Genomic DNA, 26987 nt, shown 5'->3' with positions numbered 1-26987 from the left:
CTTGTCAATACAAGTCACACCCCGATTCTGGAGAGCGTTCCCTCCGCCGGAGTGTAATGTGCTTTTCCAACACGCTGCCGGGTGGTCTGGCTGCGGAAAAGAGGGGCGTCGGGGCGCGAGGGACATAGAACGCTCTCGCCTGGAAGGTATGACAGGTGAGCCAGCCTCCCTGTCATGTCCCAGTGGGGTGGGTATTGCCTCCCCATACTCTCCTCCTGGGGTTGTGTCCGGCTCACCCCACCGCGCGGGTATTTCAGGTTGGTTATATGGTTACCACCCAGCGTTGTAAATGGTTTCCTGGCTTACAGAAAACCATTAAGCTTGTCACTCAGTGTAAAGCCACCCGAAATGGAATGAAGAGCAATAAAAAGTGACAGGAAAGATGAGGGCAAAGACAGAAAAAGAATAATAGAGATGAAGGAAGAAGTAGGCAGAACTGCATCAAGTGAATGGATGATGGTCGGCACTACATACCACGAAGTCAGAATGTACTATCGTAAATTTGTCAAAGCCATATCATATCGAGCGAAATTTGATGAAGCTAGCATTGTTGTAACTTGCAGTTGGCAACACTGTGAAATACGAAGTTATGTGCGATATACGTATTGCACATTGGTTAATTTGGTTTTGTGGACATAATTAGTGAGGACTGTGATTATCCTGATGCTGGGGTGTGTGTGTGGAACAGTGGAAAAAAGTAGCTGTCCTTAACTGATAAAACTGGGTGATAAAATGGCGCAAGCGGTGGATGTGAGTACTGTGATTTCCTTTGCCAGTAAAATAAGAAATCCATTTTGTTAGGAAATGACAGTAGTTGATACCAGTACAGTCCTTTCGGTTAAGAATCACATTACCTTACTGGCTGTTTTCAGTGTAAGGATGTAAGTTTTTTCTATTTTATTCCACCAGTTAAACAAACATGGTCTGTGCCCCAGTGAGCTACCGGTAGGGTGCTTTAATTAATCTTATTTTACTCTGGGTTAGGCTCAGAACATTTCTGGAAACTCATGCATTTTCAGTAAAGTTACAAAATTTTGGATAATGCTTACAAAACTAAAACATCAGATTCCTAAAATGCAGTCATGGAATTCAGTACATTGCAGTTTTAAGTTAACTTCCATGATGCATCTTCCACAAATAGAAAACAAGCGAGATTTTGTGGAGTCTTTAAAGTGTTCCTTGATAGCAGCTTATGCCTTGTCCATTAAAGCAGTGTGTTTTTGTCTCTAGGTAGTTAGTGGTTTATGGTCATAGGCAGTAGCTATGCTTTTGTTTTTGCTGGTGCATCAGAGGCCCAGAAGTGGGTCTGTCTCATGCTTTCAAATTTTAAACCGGAGTCAAGATGGACTCGACTGATTACTAAAGTTGGAAATTGCTCGGTTAGGCTCTAGTGATGGGTTTAGGTTAGGTTAAGCGATGTTTTTGGTAGGTTAATGTCAAAAATGCCTTGAAATTAATTTGTTTACATTTATTTTCGTTAATTATTATTTGTGGAAACATCACAGAAGAAAGTTGGCTTAAAACTGTGCAGCATCTTGATTCCCATATTATTTCATAGGAATCTGGTGTTATGGTTTTGTAAACATTTACAAAAATTTGCCGCAGTGAGGTGTGAAGGGTGTAGATTAAGGCCGAAGGATGCTCAGTTTGAGTTGGGAAAAGATTTGAACTTCGTACCTAAAGAAGGAAAAGTTACGAGTACATAGGATTACAGTATAAGCGTAGGCTATATACCTTATTTTTTTGGCCATATATTGCACACCTGTGAATTAGCAAGGGGCATTTCGGAAAAAAATTACTCATTTTAGTTCTCTAGTTATATTCAGCATGCACCAAGAAGTTGTGAAGGAAAATAATGTTACATTAAATTACTGAAGTGGAAATATACCAGTATGAATATACAGTTGGTCCTCCACATTCACGAGGGTTAGGGGACACAGACCCCTGCAAATGTGGATTTTCCGCGAATGTTTGGTGCGGTCCCCCCCCAAATGCCTCAACAGCTGCAAATCACCCCCTGTGAGCAGGAGTACACACATACTGTACCTAATAAACCATATCTGGGACCTGAAAGCAGCATAAAATATCACAAATAATAAAAAAGCCTACTGTATAAAAAAGTTAGGGCACAATTACTGGGCACAATAACAAAATTAGAGGGGGTTTGGCGTGGTAGCGTTGAGGCAGCGAAACGACTGTGACGGTGGCAGGACACAGACTGAGAGGGAGACAAAGAGTGTGGTAGTTTAGTGCGAAATGACCCGCGAGCATCCGCATTGCTACACTTTGCGGCCGTGAAAGGATTCTTGGCTCCACAGAGGGGCAAACCGCGAATCTTCGAACCCCACGAAAGTTGATTCTGCGAATGTGGAGGGCCGACTGTACAAACATTTCACTGCCGCCTTGCTTTCACGAACAGGCAATCAGCTGTCTTATTTATAGTCTACTGATGCATCTGGCTCAGTGGAATCACTCCATATGTGTGCATATCTAACCTACAGAATGCTTACTTTAATGTTTGTTTATGATGTACAGTATCAGTGATTATGAACACTCATCTGAATGTGCATGATTGGAATCTTAATTAATAATTATTAGAGCATTGAGTAATTTGCATCTGACTCTTGGTGGCCGTCCATCTCATATTTCGTTGTTATTTTCGCCATTTTGGCGAACAGGGATTTGAGCATCCCAGTCATCTCATCCTATAGGACTATCGCCAATCATAACTTTTGTGGTATACTGGTAATGCACTGGGTGATTTTTAAAACAAAGTTTTTTGGGCAAAATTATGCATTATGCAGTGGGATATAATTTAGGCCTACTGGTTTTTCCCAGGAAGAATTTGGTGTATTTATCTATCTATAGCCAGGCGCCATAATTCCGTAATGGCCGTTTGACTTTGAGTTAGTGGAGCTAGTCGTTTTACAGGGAGGGACACTAACCCTCTGCCAACCCATTCGTTGACACATAGGGAACACGTATGGGTTGGTTATATGGTTACCACCCAGCATTGTAAATGGTTTCCTGGATTACAGGAAGCCATTTGGCTTCCTGTAATCCTGAAAAGGAAAGATGAGTATGAAAAAGTGACAGGAAAGATAGAAGAAATAGGAAGAGAAGAGGGCAGACACAGAAAAAGAATGATGAAGGTGAATGGAGAAGCAGGCAGCACATCAAATTGAATGGATAATACTGTAGTTGCCACCACCTATCACGTATGAAGGTAAAAAAAACATATCGGGAATGTCACATGGGTTATGGGTACTGTACACTCACCTCACCGTATACCAGTACTTGATTCAGTTATTTTAGAGATGTTCCACTGTTAGTTATGCCAAATGCATACTGGTATTCTTCTGTAACACTTGTCAGAAATCATAAATAGTGGAAATGCCGCATTCATAAATAACACATGGTTCCTTCTTAGCATTTGGTTTTGTCTTCACTACTGTGTATGCTTATCTCAAGGTTTGTAGACATAGGTATGATTTGAATTTTATTTTTATACCATAGTTAGCTATGCATGATGTGAGGTTATTATAATGTGCAGTACACTAACTTGGCCCATAATTTTCACTAACATGGCTCATCATTTCACAACCTTGTCAGCACTTTTTTAATGACAAGCACAGTATTACTATTGCCTTGTAAAACAAATCAGCAGCAGGGCATAGTTTGGGTTAGAAGGGTAGGAGACTCATGTATTGTACACTGTACCTGTATAGATGGATGAAGCATGCTAGCTACCACTGTCAATCTCCTGGTGTGTTGTAGATGGAGTCACCAGTAACTGTCATTCATTGTCATTGTCGACAAAGATGGTTTCTGATGGCTGTGGTGTTGCCCGTGGTAGGGAGAGTCCTGAGGTGCTGCGGGTTAGGGTCCTGGAGTCTGTACTGCTAGATCCTAAAGCTATGTGTATGTTGCCTGAGGATGTTGATGCTATAGGCCTAGACACATTGGAGACTGAATCTGTGCAGATCCTCTTGGCAGCAGGAGAGGCCACAAGTTGAAAAACTGGGAGATCATAGCTTGGAGCAGCTGTGGCTACTGCATCTGTATTAACTCCAGCCTGATGAGCTGCATGACCTCTTAGTGATGAGCAATAGGCCCACAAACTTTGCCTGTGATGGTGAGAATTGCGTCTGCAGCATCAGCGTCTGTAGCCAGAGATGGTCCAGTTGCCTCCATCTCCACCTCCTCATTGTCTTCTTCCTTTGCCAGTGACTTGTAGCATTTCAGCAGCAATCTCCTTTTCCATCTGGTGATGGTAGCCAGGCACACCAGCATCCTTATCCAGCCACTCTAATTCTTGCAGCTCCTCCTCAGGAAGAACACCCTGCCCTGCAGCTGCCAACATTTCTACCATCCTTGGAAGCTCAAACCCATCAAATCATGAAATGGTGCTGGAGTCTAGGGGGTTTTGATGAGTTTCCACCACCCATTTCTGAGTGTGACAAGAGATACTTTCTTCTACTCTACTGCACAGTTGAAGAAGGCATCCTCAATGGCATAATTCTTGATTCGTAAAGTTTTTCAGGGTCTTCATGCCCCTGATGTCCTCATAGCTTTCCTGGTCCATCCCATCCTCAGTCACAGTGAGGCACTGGTGCAGGTGCAGGTTTCTGTAGTGTCTTTTTGCACTTTCTTTAACTCCTGGTTCGTAGATTGGACAAGGGCAGTGGTGTTGGCTGGCAGGAACAGTCTTGATTTGTCCATCTTGCAGAGTTTCATGGAGCAAGGATGGGTTGGTGTGTTGTCCAACAGCAGCACTGCCTTCATGGCATCAGGACTGATGCCATACCTTTTGTGGTGCTGCTTCATTGAAGGGTTGAAACTGTGATGGAACCAGTCATTAATGATCTTCTGGGCAAAACCAGGTAGACTTGTTGCCGTGGGACTCCACAGGAAGCTTGGCCATGATGTCCTTGAGTGATCTGGGTAACTTGTTATTACCTACTTTGACTGGCTGTATCAGCACTGGCACAGGTCAGAATGGACACATGCTCCTTCATTGTTTTATAGCGAGGAGTGCAGCCAGTATCTGTTGGAGCCTGGATATGTTGAGGAAGAGCTTGCCAGAAGAGCCCAGTCTCACCTGCATTGTGGATTTGAAATTCGTGCAGGCCCACATCCTCCAGCAGCTTCCAAAGATGCTGGACGAATGGCTCCACTGCATCATCAACATTGGTGCTGGCCATCTCCTTGGTGATGATGTTTACAATGCCATGGTACCCCCTAAACCTTCACAGCCATCCATCACTACACTTGAAATTTTCTACCTCAAGGTGAGTGCAACCCTTGGTGCTGTGTGTTGGATATCAAGGCCACATACAGGAAGACGTTTAGCTTGCTCCAGCGTGTACCACTTAGCTATACACCACTTTGTCAGGTTTCTCAATGGACAGTTTCCAGCTTCTGAACACATCCTTATTCTTCCTCACACCTCCAGTTTTTGTCAAAACCACCTTTGTTTTGTCTTTGGCCTTCGTGATGTCATGTAGGGTCGACCTTTATCCCAAACTTGTGACAGAGGTCACCTATGCTCTTGCCTTTCTTGTGTGTCTTGATCACTTCCACTTTCTCTACAGGGCTTAAAATCTTCCTCATTGCTTTTGCAGTGGAGGAGGGGGAAGGTGATTCCTTACAAGGAGCCATTTTTTCACGGTCACTTTGGGGTAACAATTTTCACACTCAGAACGAGAGATGTGGAGGCGCAGATGTTAACATGACAAAAGACAGCAAAACTGACACTGACCACATGTAGTACAGTGTGTCCACAGCTTCCATACCACCCAGGCCCACCAGGAATAGCCTTAAAATAGCCCAGTCCCCTGCCATTTCGCTGCCCTCCCCCCAGCTTACACCTCCCTCTCTCGTATCGGATACCTTTCTACTCTATCCCTCCATCTCATCCTCTGTCTCCCCCTCCCTCTCCCCCCTCTCGACCTCACATACATTATCCTTAGCAGTCTCACACTCTCCATCCTCTCCACATGATCAGACCACCTCAGTGTATTTCTCCTAACGCTTTCTATCACATCCACTCCCACATCACTACTCTCTTTCGCTTCCTTATAAGTCACTCACTCTCCATGTACCGTAACTCCACATGCTTCTGTCATCACTCACTATTCCTGTAACGCCACATGCTCCTCTCATATAACTCATTACCACAGCTCTCACTCTTGACTTGTGTCCTTCCAGTTGTTCAAGCTTCGCTTCCATTCGTTAGAGTGGGGATCACAGTACTGTCATCCACATGTCCATCAGTAGTTAGATGCCTTCAATCCTGTAACGGGTGGCCAGAAACAAATCGCCTCCATGTCGCCCTGTCCCCTGTCAGTATGCTGCCCTCCCTCCAACTCACTCCCCCCCCTCCTCTCATATACTATCTGTCTGTCTATCTATCTGTCTATATACCTAGGCTGCTTCCCCTCAAGGAAAGGGAGGTAGCCGAGACAGGACGACACACACCCCATTAACTCATCCATTCAAACACATTCATTCGCATCTTAGCCCCAAAGGGGAGAACGGACAGATCCTCACCGCACCACACCGCACAAGGGTCAACTGCGCACTGCAATCAGTGACATCTGCAGCAGGGCCCGACAGCAGAACTGGTTTACCCCTGCCACATCATAACAGACCCATCCCCTTACCCGCACCTGACCTGACTAGCTGATCAGACCAAATGCGGGAGAATATCCCCTCAGGGCCGCGTCATCACTTATTCATTCACAATTTCTCTCCATTTATTTCTGTCACGCACAGCCACTCTTCCTTGCTCAACAGACATCCCTCTCGCATCCAGTGCTCTCTTCACACTGTCCATCCATCCTATTCGTGGTCTTCCTGTCAGCCTTACACCTCTCACATTAGATCTAGTTATCTTTTTCACCAGTTGCTCATTATCCATTCTCTCCATATGCCCAAACCATCGCAACACCCTCTGCTCAACTCTACCAGCCATCTCCCGAACAACTCCAGTTCTCCTTCGCACTTCATCATTTCGCACCCGATCCATACGCGTCACTCCACACATACTCCTCAGACACCTCATCTCCATTACATTCAAACTTATATACAGTACCTCTTAACTTCATCCCTACATCTCATCCTCAGTCTCCCCTTCCCGGTCCCCCCTCCACCTCACCCACATACACTCTCCTTGTTAGTGTCCCACTCTCCATCCTCTCCACATGGCCAAACCACCACAGTGTATTTATAGTCACATCCGCATCCATATCATAATTCTCCTTCACATTCTCATTTATCAGCCTGTCTCTCCCTGTAACTCCACATGCTTCTGTCAAAGACTTCATTTCCACTGCTCTCACTTTGACTTGTGTCCTTCCAACAAAGTCCAGTCTATCACAGTACTGTCATGCAGTGACTTTTTTTTTTTTTTCCCCTGTTTCTTATCACTGCTATCAAAAGAACCAGCAACCCTTCTTTCCTATTGTTCCCTTTCAAGCACTTAATTCGCTAAACTTCCATCTTTACTCATCACACTACGGTACCCAAGTACTTAACCACTCAATGGCCGTGGGTTCAGAAATTCGCATGCCCTCCTGGCCGGCCACAGGACCATTTTTTAAAAGTTCTAAAATCAGTTTCTTCATACAGATGCAAAGAGAATCGTGTGATGCACTTGGCAGTGTGTTTTTTAGCTTCCTAAACCCATCCTGTGATTTGCTATGATTCACAGGAGATATCATAAAATTTCTGCACATTTGCCATTAGCATGTAAACATATGGGTAAAAACATCAGAGAAAAAGTGGCCCCCTAAGTGCTTGGGATGGTAGGGTAGGGTCGGGTAAACATACCAGTGACCTTCGTTCCCTTCCCATAATTGTTTGCAGTTCTCTATAGCTTACGCTAATTAGACATCATCGGCACATGTACAGTGAAGCATTGCTCAATGCAGGCTGCCATTAAGGGGTTAAATGCACCCACATTTACCATTTCCTCACCATCCAGCGTTACTGTGCTTTTAGTGACTCATTTCTCACAAAGACCACAGTTTAACTCCTCCCTACATTCACATTTATGTGAACACTTTTCTGATTTTTTTTTTTTTTTTTTTTCAGTACCGTATAATTTTGTGCTGTTATACATGTAAAGGTATTGGTATTGTTTTTATACATGATCTAACAACTGTTTATGGTATTTTTAGAAGTAGCTAAAGAGCTCTTAGCTGTTACTTTATATGATGTAGCTGCCAGGTGGTAGATCTTTTTTTATTTTTTTTTATGCAAGAAAGAAGGAACCAAAGGCCAGGAGGCTGCAAATCATTCCATCTAAGAAAAAAAACAAAAAACAAAAAACAAAAGAGAGCCAAATTCAAGATCCGATCATTTTGAGATGCCTGGACACATTGCATTTGAAGGACTGGAGATCATAGGAAGTAGGAAATACAGAAAGAGGGAGACAGTTCCAGAGTTGACCTGTTGCATAAATGAAGGACTGGGAGTAGTGGTTAACTCTTGCATTAGAGAGTTGGACAGAAAAGGGAGGAGAGTTTGTTGCTAGACGGGTGCTACACACCTGTCGTAGAGGTGGAGGGGTGCAAGCAGACAGTTCAGAGGAGCAGTGACCATTGAAGTAGCAATAGAAAAGAGATAAAGATGCAACAGTGCGGCCAATCTCAGAGACAGAAGTTGAAGGGAGCCAGTAAGAGGAGGAGAGTTAATGGGACAAAAAGCCGTTGATTCCACCCTATTGAGAAGAGCTGTATGTGGGGAGCCTCGCCACACATGAGAGTTGTACTCTACACAGGGGCTAATAAAACCCTTTTATAAAGTCAACAACCGTGATGGGGTAAAGAAGATACAAAGTCGGCATAGCACACCCAATCTCTTGGAAGCAGATTTTTACAAGAGATGCGTTATGATCTTTCCAAGATAAGTCCTGTGTGAATGAAACCCCAAGCATGTTCAAGGATGATGCAGGATTGAGCTGGATATAATTAAACATTAGTGGATACTCCTGTGGAAGATTGTGTCAGGTTGATAGGTGTAAATACAGTACTGAGTTTTTGAAGTATTAAAAGTAAGATTATTTTTACCCCAGTCAGAGATACGAGCCAAGTCAGACATTAGGTGTGCTACAGCCTCATCTCTTGTTTGTTGAAGTAACTGCTGAGATGGACATTGCAAGAACCAAATGGAAAGGTGAAGGGTGGAATCAACAGCGTATGAGTGGATATGGTTAGATATGCAGCTTAATAGGTCATTGATGAATAAAAGGAAGAGAGTTGGTGATAGGACAGAGCCCTGAGGAACACCACTGTTGATAGATCTAGGAGAAAAACAATGGCCGTCTACAACAGCGGCTATAGAGCAACCAGAAAGGAAGCTATAGATGAAGGCGCAGATAGAAGGATAGAAACCGTAGGAGGGCAGTTTGGGAATTAAAGATTTATGCCAGACTTGATCGAAAGCCTTTGAGATGTCAGGTGCAATGGCAACAGTCATCCATTCATTTGATGTAGTCCTGCCTATTTCTTCCATCACCTTTATTATTCTCTTTCTGTGTCTGCCTTCCTCCCTTCTCATTTCTCCCATCATTCCTTTCACTTTTTATTACCTGTGTTTCCTTCTTAGGTGTCTTTACATTCATTGACAAGCCTAATGGTTTCCTGTAAGCCATGAATCCATTTTCAGGGCTGGATGGTAGCCGTATAACCAACTCATGTTTCCTATGCGTCAGCAAGTGGGTTGTTAGAGGGTTTGGGCCCCTCCCCATGAAATTACTAACTCAGAGACAAATAGCCATCCCTTATGGGATTATGGTGTCTGAATATAGGTAGATAGATAGATTTTGACAGCAGATGTCTTCTGGCTTCTCTGTGGTTATTAGTAAATTGCAAAGTAAACCTAGGTCCTAGAGCAGTACCTGGTATTCATGGTTTTTGTATTTGTAAGGTCAGGTAAAACCTAACTTCATGATCTTTAAAGGTATCTTGTGTGTAGCATATTTGTCTGTAATTCTTCCTCTTTTGTTCCTTCAGGGTGCTCGCAGAGTGTACAGCCAGGCACCATTCTATCACTTCTTGAGCCATGGGTGCTGCCCAGCATTGGCATGGGTTGTGGTTAGTGAACTTCGAAATTCACAGTTTGTCCAGGACATGAGAAGTGATAGCCAGAATCATGGAGCACCTACCCAGGCTACAGCTGGAGCTGAGGCAAGCAGGAGGTAATACAGTACTGTAGGAGAAGATAATGTTAAGATGTTGTAAATACAGTAGTTTATCTATTTGTCTATCTATTGCCAGATGCCTCAATCCTGTACGGGGTGGCAACAAACAAATCGCCTCCACGTTGCCCTGTCCTCCGCCATTTCACTGCCCTGTTCCCAACTCACACGCCCCTCTCTTAAACACCTCTCCACCCCATCCCTCTATCTCATCCTCAGCCTCCCCCTCCCTCTCCCCCCCTCCACCTTACTCACATACACTCTCCTCGTCGGTATCTCACCCTCCATCCTCTCCACGTGGCCAAACCACCTCAGTATGTTCCTCCTAATGCTTCCTGGCACATCCACATCCACACCACAATGCTCCTTTATATCCTCATTTGTCAGCCTGTCTCTCCATGTAACTCCACAGGCTCCTCTTAAATAACTCATTTCCACTGCTGTCACTCTTGGCTTGTGTCCTTCCAACAACGTCCAAGCTTCACTTCCATACGTTAGAGTTGGTATCACAATACTGTACTGTCATGTAGTAACTTTTTCACTTCCATGCTCGCTTCCCTGTTTCTTATCACTGCTTTCAAGGAACCAGCAACCTTTCTTCCTTGTTGTACCCTTTCAAGCACTTCACCCTCCAAACTTCCATCGTTACTCATCATACCACCCAAGAACTTAAATGTACTCACATTTTCCATTTCCTCACCATCCAACCTCACTGTACATTCACTGACTTCACCTCTCTCAAAGACCATCACTTTACTCTTCCCTGCATTCACCCTTAGATTCCGTTTCTTACAAACACTCCCAAAATCATCCACCAAGCCTTGCAGCTTCCCTTCATCTTCACTCAACAACACAGTATCATCTGCAAACAACAGTACAGGGAGTTTCCAAACACTACCCTCTCTCACCAGGGCCACTCCAACATCCAGTACCCTACCTTGTACAGTAAGCCCCCGTTTTTGGCGATCCAATTAGTCTGGCGAAACTACCGCCAAATGCGAATTTCGCCAAACGCGAGTTCTTTTTACCATATAAATGCCTATAAAGTGCCTCAATCAGTCTTTGGTCATTGCCAAAGTCCCCCTTTTGACCCCTAAAACACCATCTTTCGAGCTGAAATAAAATCTTTTGCCTTCACATATTAGTACACATGTAGAAAACAGACCAATAAACAATAAATAAAGCTAATAAGACATGATATAAAGGTTGTAACTAACCGTAAATAGAGTGAAGATAGGCTTGCTTGGCTGGGGACGTCGGAGTGGCAGTGGGGGCAGCTTAGTTGCTACCACCACTTTCCTCATCATTCTCCCCCTCCTCCCCCATAGCCCCCTTAGCAACCATTTGTCTCGCTTGATCATCCACTTCATCGAAGCCAGAAAAGTCAGCATCGAGCTTAAAGAGGGCAGCAAAGCTTGGCTGGGGAGGTTGGGGAGGTTGGGGTGGCTGGGGAGGTTGGGATGGCTGGGGAGGTTGCAGCTGTTCTTGTGGCTGCTTTTGGGGCTGTTCTTGTGGCACATCGAGTGGGGGGGACCGCCAGGGGACCGCCAAGTTTGAATTCAAATCGCCAAGCGCGCATTCGGTGGTCCGTGGCCACCCTACCGCCAAAAGTGAGTTTCGCCAAGTTGAAATTCGCTAAACGCGGGGGCTTACTGTACCTCTTTTATTACCCCATCCATGTGCAGATTGAACAACCATGGAGACATGACACATCCCTGTTTCAACCCAACCTTCAAAGAGAAAAATTCACCCAGTTCACCATCCACACGCACTGCAGCCTTAGCACCATCATACATATTCTTCACGGCACTCAACAACTTCTGATCTACTCCATATATTCTTATTACTTTCCACTATCCTTGTCTATCCACCCTGTCATATACTTTCTCTAAATCCATGAAAGCTGCATACAACTTCTTTCCCTTCTCTAGAAACTTTTCCACTAAAGATCTAAGAATGAATATCTGATCTACACAACCTCTCCCCTTCCTAAAGCCTCCTTGTTCTTCTCCAACTAATTCCTCAGTTCTTTCCCTAACTCTGTCAATAAGTATCCTACCATACACTTTTCCTATTACACCAAAAGACAAATGACCCTATGATTACCACACACTTCTTTTTCCCCTTTTCCTTTGTACAAGGGGTACCTGACTTCCAATCCTCCGGGACTCTGCCTCCTCCCCAGGCCAATCTGCACATCTTCCACATCCATTCTACTGCTATCTCTCCCCCATGCTTCAGCACTTCACCACACACTCCATCAATTCCTGGGGCATTCCCCAATTTGACTTTCTTCATTGCTTCCACAACTTGTATCCTACTAATTTCTTCCTGTCTTCTCACCTCCGTCCTTCTCCCAGCCATTCCCCAGCCACTTATACTCGCATTCCTTCCATCCTCTGTGTTCAACTATTCCTTGAAGTGTTCTCTCCATCTGCTCACTTTTTCTCCCTTCTTGACTAGATATCTACCATTTTTATCTTTCACTCCTCTGCTTACTTCACTGCCACCCTGTCTTACTCTCTTCACCTCTTTCCAGAACATTTTCTCACAGTCCCTCCACTTTACACTCAAATTCCTTCCAAATTCCTCATTCACTCTCTTCTTACTCTCTCTTATTAATCTTTTCACCTCTCTCTTCCATTCTACATATAACACTCTCTTCCGCCTTCTCAACTTCTTCCACGCACCTATTTCTCATCCATTCATTGTATGCTTTCTTCTTTTGTGCCACAGCCTGTTTCACCTCGTCATTCCACCAAGCTGTTCCTTGCACACCCTTTCGTCTTCTCTTCACCCCACAGACAACATCACATGCTGCACATATTTTTTCTGTGAATATCCTGCACACATCTTCCACATCCCCCATCTGCGTCAATTCATATTTACCCAATCGTTCTGCTACTTCTCTCTTATATTCTGCAATTTTCTCATCCTCTTGTAACCTTTCCACTCTCCTCTCAACTACTCCTTCTTCCCGTCCTTCCCTTCTTCTATTTCTCCATCTTGCTTAGATCTTGATACTGGCCACCACCAAGTAGTGGTCAGAAAGTCCACTCCCCCAACCTCTATAAGCTCTTGCATCCATTACACATCTTCGCACCCTTTCATCCACACACACACAATCAATCATTGCCTTCCTTTCATTCAGTTCACCACCCACTCCTCTCATCACTCGCCATGTATACCTGTGGATCATTTTGTTCCTGAAGAGGGTATTGGCTGTCACCAACCCCCTCCTGGCACAAGTGTCCACAGACACACTGCCATTCTCATCTGTTTCAGCAGGCACACCCCACTCACCAACTAGGCTATTCAGTCCACCTTCACATTCCCTACTTTACCATTCATATCACCAATCAAAAACACTCTCTCATTCCTTCCAAACTTTTCCCTGCACTCTTCCACATTTGTCCAGAACTCTTCTCTCACTCTGCTTGCACGATCTTGCGTTGGCGCATACACGCACACAATCACCCACATTTGTATTCCAATTTTCAATCTTACCCACACAATCCTTGACCCAACTGATCCATACTCTCATGTTCTTCTTCCATCTTTTACTCACAACAGTACACACACCTTTTGTCCTCCCATTCTCACCTACTCCTGCACATATACCCCATCCATACTCCCATTCTCTCTTATGTCCTTCTTCCGTCGTTTACTCGCAACAGCACACACTCCTTCTTTTGTCCTCTCATTCTCACCTACTCCTGCACATATACCCCATCCATACTCCCATTTTGTCACATTCTCGCCTCTCCATTTAGTTTCAGTTACTCCACATGCATCCACTTTCGCACCCTCAAGCACCTGGACAATCTCTCTCTCTTTCGCCTCATCATTTGCACCCCTTACATTCCATTTTGCGATCCGTACCACGTCCATTGTCCGATCCTTGGTCGTCATCTTTTGGTCAGTCCTTGTTTGTTTTTTAAGTTAGCTGTTTTCCAGGGAGGGGCACTAACCCTCCGCCAACCCTTTTACTTGCCTTGTACGACAAGCAGGGATAATGGGGGAGTGTTCTTGAAAACCCCCCTACCCCAAGGGGTAGGGTGCATTGTTTCTTTTTTCTTATTAAAATAATTTTCACGGTATCATAGCTCTGTCTGGGTGTTGTTGTCTTCTTTGCTCATTTTCAGCAAGGTAAACCCATAGCTTCAGATGCAAAAGCAAGCCCCCCCCCCTCTCTCTCTCTTTCTCTCTCTCTCTCTCTCTCCCTCTCTCCCCTAAAGACATTTGAAAACCTAGACTTTGCTATAAGTGATCTTTGTATTGGCAGAAAAGTCATCTAATATAGGCTAATATAAACCTGGGCATGTGGGGGGGGGAGGTGTTCTACAGGATTGGAGCTAATCATGTGTTGTCCTGCTTCCAGTGATATAGTTATTCAGCTTTGGTTTGAAAGCATGGATAGCCATTGCATAAACCACATTTGTATCCAGATTATTCCATTTAGTTATACTTCCACTTGGAAAAGTGTTTTTTCTTACATCACACGAACAGTTTGGTATCTTTAATTTAAAACTATGTCTTCTTATTCTCCCCTCATCACATACAGTATAATCTCTGTCAGTGTTCTTTATACCATGTGTGCACTCGTACATCATTATCATATCTTCCCTTTCTTATCATTTCTGTAATGTCAGTTTCAACCTTTCAAGTCTCTTATCATCCTAAAGATCCCTTAAGCTTGGTATCATTTTTGTAGCTGCTCTCTGCACCTTCTCTGATTTATTTATATGTTTCTTTAAGTGGGCATTCCACACCTTAGCAGCATATTCCGATCTTGGTCTTACTGTTGTGATTATCAGTTTACCTAGCATTTCCTCACTCATGTAATTAAATGTTGTTCTTATGTTCAATAACCCTACACCACCATCCCTGGTGAAGATCTTGATTTGCGGTATGCATTGCTCCTGCGCCGGTGAACGCGCAGGCGCATGGCTCCCTCCTCCCAGCAATGTTCGGTGCTAGTTGTGTCCTACCTGTGTGAGTTGCATTTGTCTGGCTCCATTCATTAGCGTCTGTTTTTAGTTCTAAAGTGCAACATATTGACCAAGGGTGGTGGTCCTGTTAGATAATTATACATATGCTTGTTACACAATAGTTTCTTGATTTTTATTTCCCAGGAATAAACTACATTTTTCAGGTGTGAAAGAGACGATAAGTGATCAATATAGCATCCCGTAAGAAGCGGTGTAGCTTAGACGACAGAGAGAGGAATACTTTTTTTTCTTAGCTTTTTACACATTTTACAATTATTTTTTTCTGTTTTTCAAATTTTCAAATTTTTGTTCAACTTTCTCATTATTCTTTAACCCGCCGCATGCCAGCTATTTTTTAGCCCTGTGGGTTGCCCCAGTCCCAGCCATTTTTTGACCCTTTTTTTTTTTTTTTTTTTTTTTTTTTTTTTTTTTATAGCTTAAATGATAGATTTTGATGTGGAAACAAATGAATTTCACCATTAAAATGCTCACCGAGGCTTGGAAATGAGTTTTATTGAGTCCTTCATACAGGTATAGCCACTCATGCTCACCACATAGGTGAGAGAAAGCCGTTTTCTATGTAAGGCATACTCGGGTATTTATGCTGGGAAGGTAGAGCAATGTTCAGTACACTTTTCTGAATACTTATTACTTCAACATCTATCACAATTTGCACGTCTTTCTCACTGTGAATGCATTTTACTTGAAGACAGGTACAACCTTGCTTCATTACGTACGGTGCTGGCACTTACAAGAAGGTATTAACACCTTGACTTCACTATATACTCCTTACACTTACAAGAAAATATTAACAACTTACATGAAAATATTTACAAAATGCCTTCACTATGTACAGCACTGGGTGAGACACACAGGCAGAGTGAGGCAGAGCGAGCATGAGGGGGGGAGCAAGTGAGTGTATGGCCTTGACAGCCTGGGGGATGGTAGAGGAACAGTTACCATACATGCCTGCCAATTTTTACCCGCAAGTCTTGAAAAATACAGTCACAGTGAATGTTTATATTTTAGACCGTTTTAAAATGGCACTGGCACTGGCCACGGAATTATGTCAGACTGTTTTAAAACGGCACTGGCATGCGGCAGGTTAAAGAAAAGATTGTAGTTTTTGTTAAAAACAATGAAATTAGGATCTGTTCAACGCATATATTTTAATTTAATTTCGTAAAGTGTGTACAAGATCTTTACCATGGGTGGTGGTAAGGTAGTATTTTCCAGGATGGTGATCTAGGGTTAATAGGATTATATGCTTCATTAATTATCTTATTCCATGGCGATAATCCCTGCCATATTATTTACACGCAAATCATTCTCCTGAGAAGCTTTGTTGATATCTTCTTTTCCCATTTGCAGTCCCAGTTTGGTCTCCTCTTACTTATGCCTATCTCAGTTACGTCACACTCACTCGCTGGATTTCAATACATAAAGGCTCCAACATGCTTATATATGTGAGTGTTTGGTCTCCTAATGGCAGTTCTCCATGCTGCTCAATATCTGGCAGCCTCCCTATTCAGTCCCTTATCCCCAAGGTTCCATTCCACGACCTCATCCCAGGTCTTTTTCAGTCTGCTCTTCGGAACCCTACCCCCAGCGTTAACACTTCTCACATTCTGCACCCACTTGTCATCCCTCATCCTCTCCACAGGCCCAAACCATATCAGACTACCTCTTCTCATCACAGCATCAATATAATCCATTCCCATCCTTCATCTTAACTCTTCCATCGTCAGCCTAGCCCCCCCCCAGGCCTTGCATGCAAGGACGCATTGCACATCCACCTAATTATTGTCATTCCTGTACGTTTGAGCCTGCAAATATCCTCTTCCTTTACTGCCCAGGTCTCACTACCATACAGCATTACACTCCAAACACATGGTGTATACAAAGATTCCTTCGCCTGGAGGGAGAGCCCTCTCAGTGTCAGGAGAGGCAGCAGCTCCCTGAACTTCCTCTAACCACCTCTCACTCTAGCCACAAAGCTAGCCACTTACTAGTGTTAAAATTAAGTGTGTGGGTGTGGGTGTTTCTGTGTGTGCATAGCACACACAAACACCCACTGGAAGAAGAAGACTGGAAGAAGAATTTTGATGAAACTTTTTAGGATGGTTGGAATTGTTCCCAGATAGGCAAGTTTCAATTTCATGTCAGTTCTAACTTTCAGAAAGGGTATTTTAACCCCAAATAATTGTCCCCATTGGTGTTACATTATGCCTACATGGAAAATGCGGCATGGCATTTCAGTGGAGTATCACATATCTTGTTACATAGCCTATGATTTCATCATCCTTTGTGTAATTTTAACGCACAGTATGCTGCATGTTTGATCACGAGCGTGTTCTGCCTCAGTCCCCCCCTTCTACCGTTATAGTAGAGTAAGTCGTTCTCTCTGTTATACTTTGCGGGATTTTCAGCTCTCTGTCCCCATCGCTTCATTTGCGCGTCCTTCTTACAAGTTGTATCAGGCTCTGCCGGCCCCTATATAATGAGCTCAATCTCTGCATCATTGCCACTTAGATCTGCTCCTCATTTTGTTCACATCTCTGTCCTCCCCTGTACAGATATTATTATTGTGAGTGCTCAAGAAATCTCCAAACATCTAGCAGCTGTGTGTAATTTGAGTATAACTGTTGTATTTTTTCTTGTGCTGTGTAGCATAGGGTTAGTTCTTAGGCCTGGTGAGGTCTTTGTGATTAATGTTGGGTTTTATGTCAGTCATTTTTTATAATAGTTTGTATCTGTAATTATTTATCTGGCATTCACTGAGTATTATCTGGTATCTCATTTTATCAGGGCTGACTTAGATAAATTTACTCTTGCTAATTTCGTGTTCATAGAGGCTATTGCAGTTAACCATATATTTAACCTGTTTATTTGCCATTACATTATCCTTATGAGTCCTGAATGTTTTGTTGTTAGTTTAAGCATTAAACTTTAACTTGTAATTTTACCTAACTCTTTTGTTTTGAACCTGGAACTTTACGGGACAGTAGTGACTCTTAGTATTCTCACTTAATGTGTAGGCTACATTATCTTTCTCTGTTCCGTAACATAAATTTGGCGACCTCATATCAGGATATTCAGGATATTATCATAAGGATATTGCTTGATATTTTGTGACTGTTTCTTATTAATTATGTCTACTATTACTACACTTGATGAAGCCAAGGACTTTTTGTCAAATGTGCAAACAGTGTTGGATATAGAAAACAGAACAAAGAATGAACTTAAGCTTGTTGCTCAACAATTGGGAATTGTTGTTCGCTCTCATCATTCTAAAGATCAGATTGTTGACATGATTAATGAAAGCTTGTTTAATGTAACTCCTCCAAATGAGCAAACGCAGATTGAATTAGCTAAGTTACAGCTAGCCCTGCAGGAGGCTCGTGTTAATGAGGCAAATGCTCGTATTCAAGAGGCAGAGGTACAGGCTCAGGCACAAATTGAACTTGCCAGGATTCAGGCAGACCATGAGTATCGCATGAAACAAGGTAGAACTGGATCATCTAGCTCTGATGATTTTGATGTGGCTAAAAATGTTAAACTTGTCCCTCCTTTTAATGAATCTGATTTAACAAAGTATTTTCAGTTGTTTGAGAGGGTAGCTACAGGTTTTAATTGGCCTAAGGAGTATTGGCCAGTACTCCTTCAAACTGTTCTCACCGGTAAAGCTCAAGTAACTTATGCATCTTTGCCTCAGAATCAGTCTGATAATTATGATGTAGTTAAGAGCTTGATTCTTAAGGCCTATGAGCTTGTTCCTGAAGCCTATAGAGTAAAATTTAGGACAACTTACAAGCAAGATAAGCAATCCCATGTTGAGTATGCAAAAATCAAAGAAGATCTGTTAGAGCAGTGGTTAAATTCTAAGAATGTGGATTCTGATTTTGGTAAATTTAAGCAGATGATTTTGCTGGAGGATTTCAAAAGGTGTATTAGTAAAGATGTAAGCCTATATCTTGATGAGAAAAGAATAGATAATTTGTCTGATGCTGCAGTTTTAGCTAATGAATATGTTCTCACTCACAAGAGATATTCTAGAGAAAAAAGGAAAGCTGAGAGTAAGTACGTTGCCTCTACTCAGAGTACAGGTAACAGGAAAGAGAATAACGATAATGTTTCTCAGGGAAGTAAATACCAGCTTCACCTCTAGATTTCAGAAAAGTAAATGTACTTATTGTAGTAAGCTTGGTCATACTACGGAGAGATGTTTCAGGAGACAGCGTGATGTGAACAAAAAGGAGTCTTTAAATATTCAGTCAATTGGTCTAGTGTCCACTCTTGAGAGTTCCCAGAATTCTTTAACTGAGTTAACTGAACCTGCTTTGAGGGGTAACTTAAATTCTCATGATGGAGCTCCTCTTTTGAGCAGTAACGTGGGTGACACTCTCAAGAGTTCATTTGCTAATTTCCTGTCTGATGGTTTTGTCAGTCCTCTGACAGTAATGACAGGAAATCAGTTAAAATATATCGTGATACAGGTGCTTGCCAATCCCTTATGCTGACCAGTGTTCTAGGCTCTAATGTTAATTCCTCTGATGAAACTGTAATCTTACAAGGTGTAGGGAATAATTACTTCTCTGTCCCTCTGTGCAGAGTGAATTTAGAGTCTGGTTTTGTTAATGGTTCCGTTATGGTTGGGTTGGTTGAGACACTCCCAATGTCAGGTGTAACTTTCTTACTTGGAAATGATATTGGTGGAAGTCAAGTGTGTCCAGCTCCTCAGTTGTCTAGTGAGCCAGTGGCTGCGTCCCAGGATTGTGATGTCCCTGATGTGTTCCCTGCATGTGCTGTCACTAGGGCTAAGTCTAAAGTTACTGGTGATTTAGAGGATAATGATGATGATGATGTTATCCTAGCTGACACTTTTCTTGCTAATTTGGACCACTCACCAGATGAGGCAGTACCCCGTAGTGTTGATAATTTGTCTCGTCAAGAGTTGGTTGAGTTGCAGGTTGCTGACCCTGAGTTGAAAGGTCTAGCTAACTCTGCTTACAGTGAAGAAGAGTCAGCCGGTGCTTCTACTTGTTATTATGTAAAGTCAGGAGTACTTATGAGGAAGTGGAGACCCCCAACAGCATCAGCCGACTGTGAATGGGAGGTTGTACATCAAGTTGTCATCCCTCGTGTTTGTAGGCAGGATATCATTAGAGTGGCTCATGATTCCAATTTGGCAGGACACCTTGGAGTGAGGAAGACTGTGGCACGCATTTTGAAACACTTCTACTGGCCAGGTATCTTCAGGGATGTTTCCTGGTATTGTAAGTCTTGTCACACCTGTCAAGTTGTGGGGAAGTGTAATCAGACCGAAAAGGTTGCACCTCTAGTTCCCATTCCTCCTTTTGAGGCGCCTTTCACCCGTGTGTTGGTGGATATTGTGGGCCCTCTTCCTAAGACTTCTTCAGGATTTTCTTATGTGTTGACCATGATTGATATGGCTACTCGTTATCCTGAAGCCATTCCACTTAGAAACATCTCAGCAAAGAACGTGGTTAAGGAAATGCTAGGGTTCTTCACAAAGTTTGGTCTGCCCAAGGAGGTACAGTCAGACCGGGGAAGTAATTTCATGTCAAACGTTTTCAAGCAGTCTCTGAAAGAGTTGGGCATCACCCAGATTACGTCTTCAGCTTACCATCCCCAGACCCAAGGAGCGTTGGAGAGATATCATCAAACACTCAAATCGATGCTCAAGAAATACTGTTTGGAACATCAGAAAGACTGGGATAAAGGTCTTCCATTCGTTGTGTTTGCTGCAAGAGAATCTCCAAATGAATCACTGGGCTTCTCACCTTTTGAACTACTGTTTGGCCATGAAGTAAGAGGACCCCTTAAGTTACTCAAGGAATGCTGGCTGTCGGAGGAAGATGACGTCAACCTGCTGGAGTATGTGATGAAGTTCAAAGAACGGCTGTCCACTGCTTTACAGCTGGCGAGAGAGAATTTAGGAGCTGCTCAGGAGAAGATGAAGACTTGGTATGATAAGAAGTCCAGGTTACGCCACTTTCAGCCAGGAGATCAGGTTTTGATTCTGCTACCAGTTCATGGGCAACCTCTTCAAGCCAAGTTTAGTGGCCCTTATTTCGTGGAGAAGAAACTCAGTGATGTCAACTATGTCATCGCCACACCAGATCGTAGAAAGAGCAAGCAACTATGTCACATCAACATGCTAAAGTTATATCACAGGCGGGACGAAAATAATCCAGTCTGCACTGTAGCTGTTCCACCCGAGTCTGCAAGTGAAGCTCTCCCATGCAGTATGAGCCTGAGCGATAGTTTGGGGAAGAATCCTGATATCATGAATGATCTCCAGACTAAGCTTTCTCATCTACCTCCCAAGGAAAGGCAGGAGTTTTCGGCATTACTGCAGGAGTACCCGCAAGTGTTCCGTGCTACTCCAGGAAGAACCACTGTGTTGATGCATGATGTCGATGTTGGAGACGCAAAGCCAATTAAATTGCCTCCTTACCATGTGAACCCAGTGAAAGTTCCTCTCATCCAGAAGGAGCTTGGCTACCTGTTGGACCACAAGATGATTGAGCCCTGTCAGAGCGAGTGGAGTTCTCCTGTCACTCTAGTCCCTAAGCCAGGTGGGTCACAGAGGCTTTGCATTGACTACAGACGTGTTAATCAGATAACTAAAACAGACACTTACCCTCTCCCTCGTGTGGAAGATTGCATAGACAAGATCGGAAAGGCTAGGTACATAAGTAAGTTTGATTTGTTAAAGGGATACTGGCAAGTACCTATGACTGAACGTGCTAGGGAGATCTCATGTTTTGTAACATTAGGAAAGACCTTTGCATGGTCTGTAATGCCATATACAGATTGTTTTAGAGTAATAAGAAATTTCCTTTGTAAATTTCTTTTTTCTTTGTGGGGAGGTGTTACATAGCCTATGATTTCATCATCCTTTGTGTAATTTTAACGCACAGTATGCTGCATGTTTGATCACGAGCGTGTTCTGCCTCAGTCCCCCCCTTCTACTGTTATAGTAGAGTAAGTCGTTCTCTCTGTTATACTTTGCGGGATTTTCAGCTCTCTGTCCCCATCGCTTCATTTGCGCGTCCTTCTTACAAGTTGTATCAGGCTCTGCCGGCCCCTATATAATGAGCTCAATCTCTGCATCATTGCCACTTAGATCTGCTCCTCATTTTGTTCACATCTCTGTCCTCCCCTGTACAGATATTATTATTGTGAGTGCTCAAGAAATCTCCAAACATCTAGCAGCTGTGTGTAATTTGAGTATAACTGTTGTATTTTTTCTTGTGCTGTGTAGCATAGGGTTAGTTCTTAGGCCTGGTGAGGTCTTTGTGATTAATGTTGGGTTTTATGTCAGTCATTTTTTATAATAGTTTGTATCTGTAATTATTTATCTGGCATTCACTGAGTATTATCTGGTATCTCATTTTATCAGGGCTGACTTAGATAAATTTACTCTTGCTAATTTCGTGTTAATAGAGGCTATTGCAGTTAACCATATATTTAACCTGTTTATTTGCCATTACATTATCCTTATGAGTCCTGAATGTTTTGTTGTTAGTTTAAGCATTAAACTTTAACTTGTAATTTTACCTAACTCTTTTGTTTTGAACCTGGAACTTTACGGGACAGTAGTGACTCTTAGTATTCTCACTTAATGTGTAGGCTACATTATCTTTCTCTGTTCCGTAACAATCTCCACAGGAGCAAGTGTGGTCCAGAAACAGCTTTCATTTGGACAAGTGCACTGTATATTACTATATATGAAACAGAATGAATTATCTCCTCAGGTGTTTAGATATACAGTACGGTATGAGCTTAAAGCTTGTGTGTCCAAAATTTATAAAAAGACCTATTGCAAACTCTCTCGCTCCATGCTGCATACAGTGTCCTCTAATTTTAAAATTCTGTCTATTGCCAGATGCCATAATTCCATAAGGGGTGGCCACAAACAAATCACCTCCATGTTGCCCTGTCCCTCACCATTTCGCTGCCCTTCTCCCAGCCATTTTCTCATATACCTCTCCACTCCATCCCTCCACCTCATCCTCGGCCTCCCTCTCCCTCTTCCCCCCTCCATCTCACCACATGCACTCCCCTTGTTAGTCTTTCACTCTGCATCCTCTGCATGTGGCCAAACCACCTTAGCGTATTTCCCCTAACGCTTTCTATCACATCCACATCCACACCACAACGCTCCTTCACTTCCTTATTTGCCATCTGTCTCTCCATGTAAATCCACATGCACCTCTGAGATAACCCATTTCTACTGCTCCCATTCTTGACTTGTGTCCTTCCAACAAGGTCCAAACTTCACATCCATATGTTAGAGTTGGTATCACAATACTACAGTATGATGCAGTGACTTTTTACATCCATTCTCAATTCCCTGTCTCTTATCACTGCTTTCAAAGAACCACCAACCTTTCTTCCCTGTTGTACCTTTTGAAGCACTTCATCCTCCACACTTCCATCCTTACTCATGACATTACCCAAGTACTGTGCTTAAATGCATGCACATTTTCCATTTCCTCATCATCCAGCCTCACTGCACATTCACTGACATCATTTGTCTTGAAGACCATAACTCTTCCCCACATTGACATTTAGATTCTGTTTCATACACATTCTCTCAGACTCATTCACCATGCCTTGCAGTTCTGCTTCATCTTCACAAAAAATACAATATCATCTGCAAACAACAGAACAGGAAGTTTCCAAATGTTGTCCTTGCTCATTAGGGTCACTCCAACATCCACTGCCTTACCTTGTATCTCTTTAATAACTCAATCCATGTACAGATTGAAAAACCATGGAGACATCACACATCCCCATTTCAGTCCAACATGCAGATAGAAAAGTTCACTCAGTTTACCATCCACATGCATTGCAGCCAAAGCACTCTCATACGTGGTACTCTTCACGGCATTCATCAGCTTCCTATTTACTCCATACATTCTTAATATTTTCCACATTCTTTTTCTATCCACTCTGACATATGCTTTCTCCAGATCCATGAAGGTCGCATACAACTTCTTGCTCTTCTCTAGAAACTTTCCCACTAAAGACCTAAGGATGAATATCTGATCTACACAGTCTCTTCCCTTCCTAAATCCTCCCTGTTCTTCTCTAAGTAATTCCTGTGTTATTGCTCTAACTCTGTCAATAGATATTCTGCCAAACACTTTTCCTATTGCATTGAGAAGACAAATGCCCCTATGATTACCACACACTTCTTTTTCTCCTTTTCCATTGTAGCCTACAGGGGATTAATTATACTGTACCTGACTTCCAATCCTCCAGAACTCTACTTTCCTCCAGGGCTTATCTGCACATCTTCCATATCCATTCTACAACCGTCTCCCCCATGCTTCAGCATTTTGCCACACACTCCATGAATTCCTGGGGCTTTCCCCATTTTGACTCTCTTCATTGCTACCACTAGTTCCATCCTACTGATCTCTTCCTCCCTTCTCACATCTCTCCTCCTCACCATTCCCCAGCTGTCTACACTCACATTACAGTGGCTACTTTCATTCTCAGTGTTCAGCAGTTCTTTAAAGTGTTCTCTCCTTCTGCTTACCTTTTCTTCCTTCTACCATTTTTACCATTCACTCCCGTACTATCTTCATACAGATAATTTAACAGAATGTATGTTGTAAAATTAGGTGTTTTCAGTATTTTCTATTCGGTGATGTTTGATCATAAATGTCATGCGGTGTTGTTGCTGGGAGAAATGACACAAGAAACAACATTTTTTTTTTACAGGTGGTCAGAGAAAGGAAAACTAATTACAGAAGAAGAGAAAAAACCCATACACCAGACTACAGGTGTCTTCCATTCTTAAAAAGAAATCTAAACCATTGGACTTTAAGTGCTGTGGATTAAAGTTTAGAGGGAACTCATCTGGGGAAGTAAATCCATATAGATGTAGTGAGGAGAATAAAGGAATTCAGATAAGAAGACGTTCAGTAGTATGGCGGTTTGATGGTCAAGCCATGAGCCTAATGGCAGGATGCACAAAGACTGCAAATATAGATGATTTGCATCTATTTACAGAAGAAATATGTGCAGCATGTGATGTGGTGTGTGGAAGGAAGAGAAGACGGAGGGGGGTGCAAGGAACAGCGTGGTGGACTGAAGAGGTGAAACAGGCTGTGGCACAAAAGAAGAAAGCATACAATGAATGGATGAGAAATTGGGGCGTGGAAGAAGTTGAGAGGCGGAAGAGAGAGTTATATGTGGAAAGAAAGAGAGAGGTGAAAAGATTAGTAAGAAGAGAGTGGATGAGGAATTTAGAAGGAATTTGAGTGTAAAGTGGAGGGACTGTAAGAAAATGTTCTGGAGAGAAGTGAAAAGAGTAAGACAGGGTGGAAGGGAAGTTAGCAGGGGAGTGAAAGATAAAAATGGTAGATTACTAGTGGAGAAGGGAGAAAAAGTGAGCAGATGGAGAGAACACTTTAAGGAATTGTTGAACGTAGAGGATGGAAGTAATGCGGGTATAAGTGGCTGGGGAATGGCTGGGAGAAGGAGGGAGTTGAGAAGACAGGAAGAAATCAGTAGGATAGAAGTAGTGGAAGCAATGAAGAAAGTTAAATCGGGGAAAGCCCCAGGAATTGATGGAGTGTGTGGTGAAATGCTGAAGCATGGGGTAGAGATAGTAGTAGAATGGATGTGGAAGATGTGTAGATTGGCCTGGGAAGAAGGTAGAGTCCCGGAGGATTGGAAGTCAGGTATAATTATTCCCTTGTACAAAGGAAAAGGGGAAAAAGAAGTGTGTGGTAATCATAGGGGCATTTGTCTTCTTAGTATAATAGGAAAAGTGTATGGTAGGATACTTATAGACAGAGTTAGAGAAGGAACAGAGAAATTAGTTGGAGAAGAACAGGGAGGCTTTAGGAAGGGAAGAGGTTGTGTAGATCAGATATTCATTCTTAGATCTTTAGTGGAAAAGTTTCTAGAGAAGGGAAAGAAGTTGTATGTGGCGTTCATGGATTTGGAGAAAGCATATGACAGGGTGGATAGACAAGGATTGTGGAAAGTGTTAAGAATATATGGAGTAGATGGGAAATTGTTGAATGCTGTGAAGAGTATGTACGATGGTGCGAAGGCTGCAGTGCGTGTGGATGGTGAGCTAAGTGAATTTTTCTCTTTGAAAGTTGGTTTGAAACAGGGATGTGTCATGTCTCCATGGTTGTTCAATCTGTACATGGATGGGGTAATAAAAGAGGTACAAGTTAGGGTAGTGGATGTTGGAGTGGCCCTGGTGAGAGAGGATAGTGTTTGGAAACTTCCGGTACTGTTGTTTGCAGATGATACTGTGTTGTTGAGTGAAGATGAAGGGGAACTGCAAGGCTTGGTGGATGAGTTTGAGAGAGTGTGTAAGGAACGGAATCTAAAGGTGAATGTAGGGAAGAGTAAAGTGATGGTCTTTGAGAGAGGTGAAGTTAATGAATGTACAGCGAGGTTGGATGGTGAGGAATTGGAAAATGTGAGTACGTTTAAGTACTTGGGTAGTGTGATGAGTAAGGATGGAGGTTTGGAGGGTGAAGTGCTTGAAAGGGTACAGCAGGGAAGAAAGGTTGCTGGTTCTTTGAAAGCAGTGATAAGAAACAGGGAAGTGAGCATGGAAGTGAAAAAGTTACTACATGACAGTATTGTGATACCAACTCTAATGTACGGAAGTGAAGCTTGGACATTGTTGGAAGGGCACATCAAGAGTGAGAGCAGTGGAAATGAGTTATTTAAGAGGAGCCTGTGGAGTCACGTGGAGAGACAGGCTGACGAATGAGGATATA

The 26987-nt window shown here is 42.9% G+C and overlaps 1 protein-coding gene across 1 annotated transcript in view; it reads left to right on the top strand.

Moving 5' to 3' along the window:
- The first annotated feature begins 4925 nt into the window (after nucleotides 1-4925).
- Nucleotides 4926-26987, top strand: part of LOC145403136 (uncharacterized) — a 108879-nt gene continuing 86817 nt past the window's right edge. The window contains exons 1-2 of the mRNA XM_080274962.1: nucleotides 4926-5291; nucleotides 10020-10204. Of these exons, the coding sequence (XP_080131088.1) occupies nucleotides 4926-5291; nucleotides 10020-10204 (551 nt within the window). The remainder of the gene's footprint in view (nucleotides 5292-10019; nucleotides 10205-26987) is intronic.

Source organism: Coenobita brevimanus, chromosome 60 (genome assembly GCF_032717465.1).
Source record: "Coenobita brevimanus isolate Jiangsu-jjx chromosome 60, ASM3271746v2, whole genome shotgun sequence".
Lineage (NCBI taxonomy): Eukaryota > Metazoa > Arthropoda > Malacostraca > Decapoda > Coenobitidae > Coenobita > Coenobita brevimanus.
The sequence above is the reverse complement of the archived record's forward strand: the minus strand, read 5'-3'. Positions and strand labels throughout refer to the sequence as shown.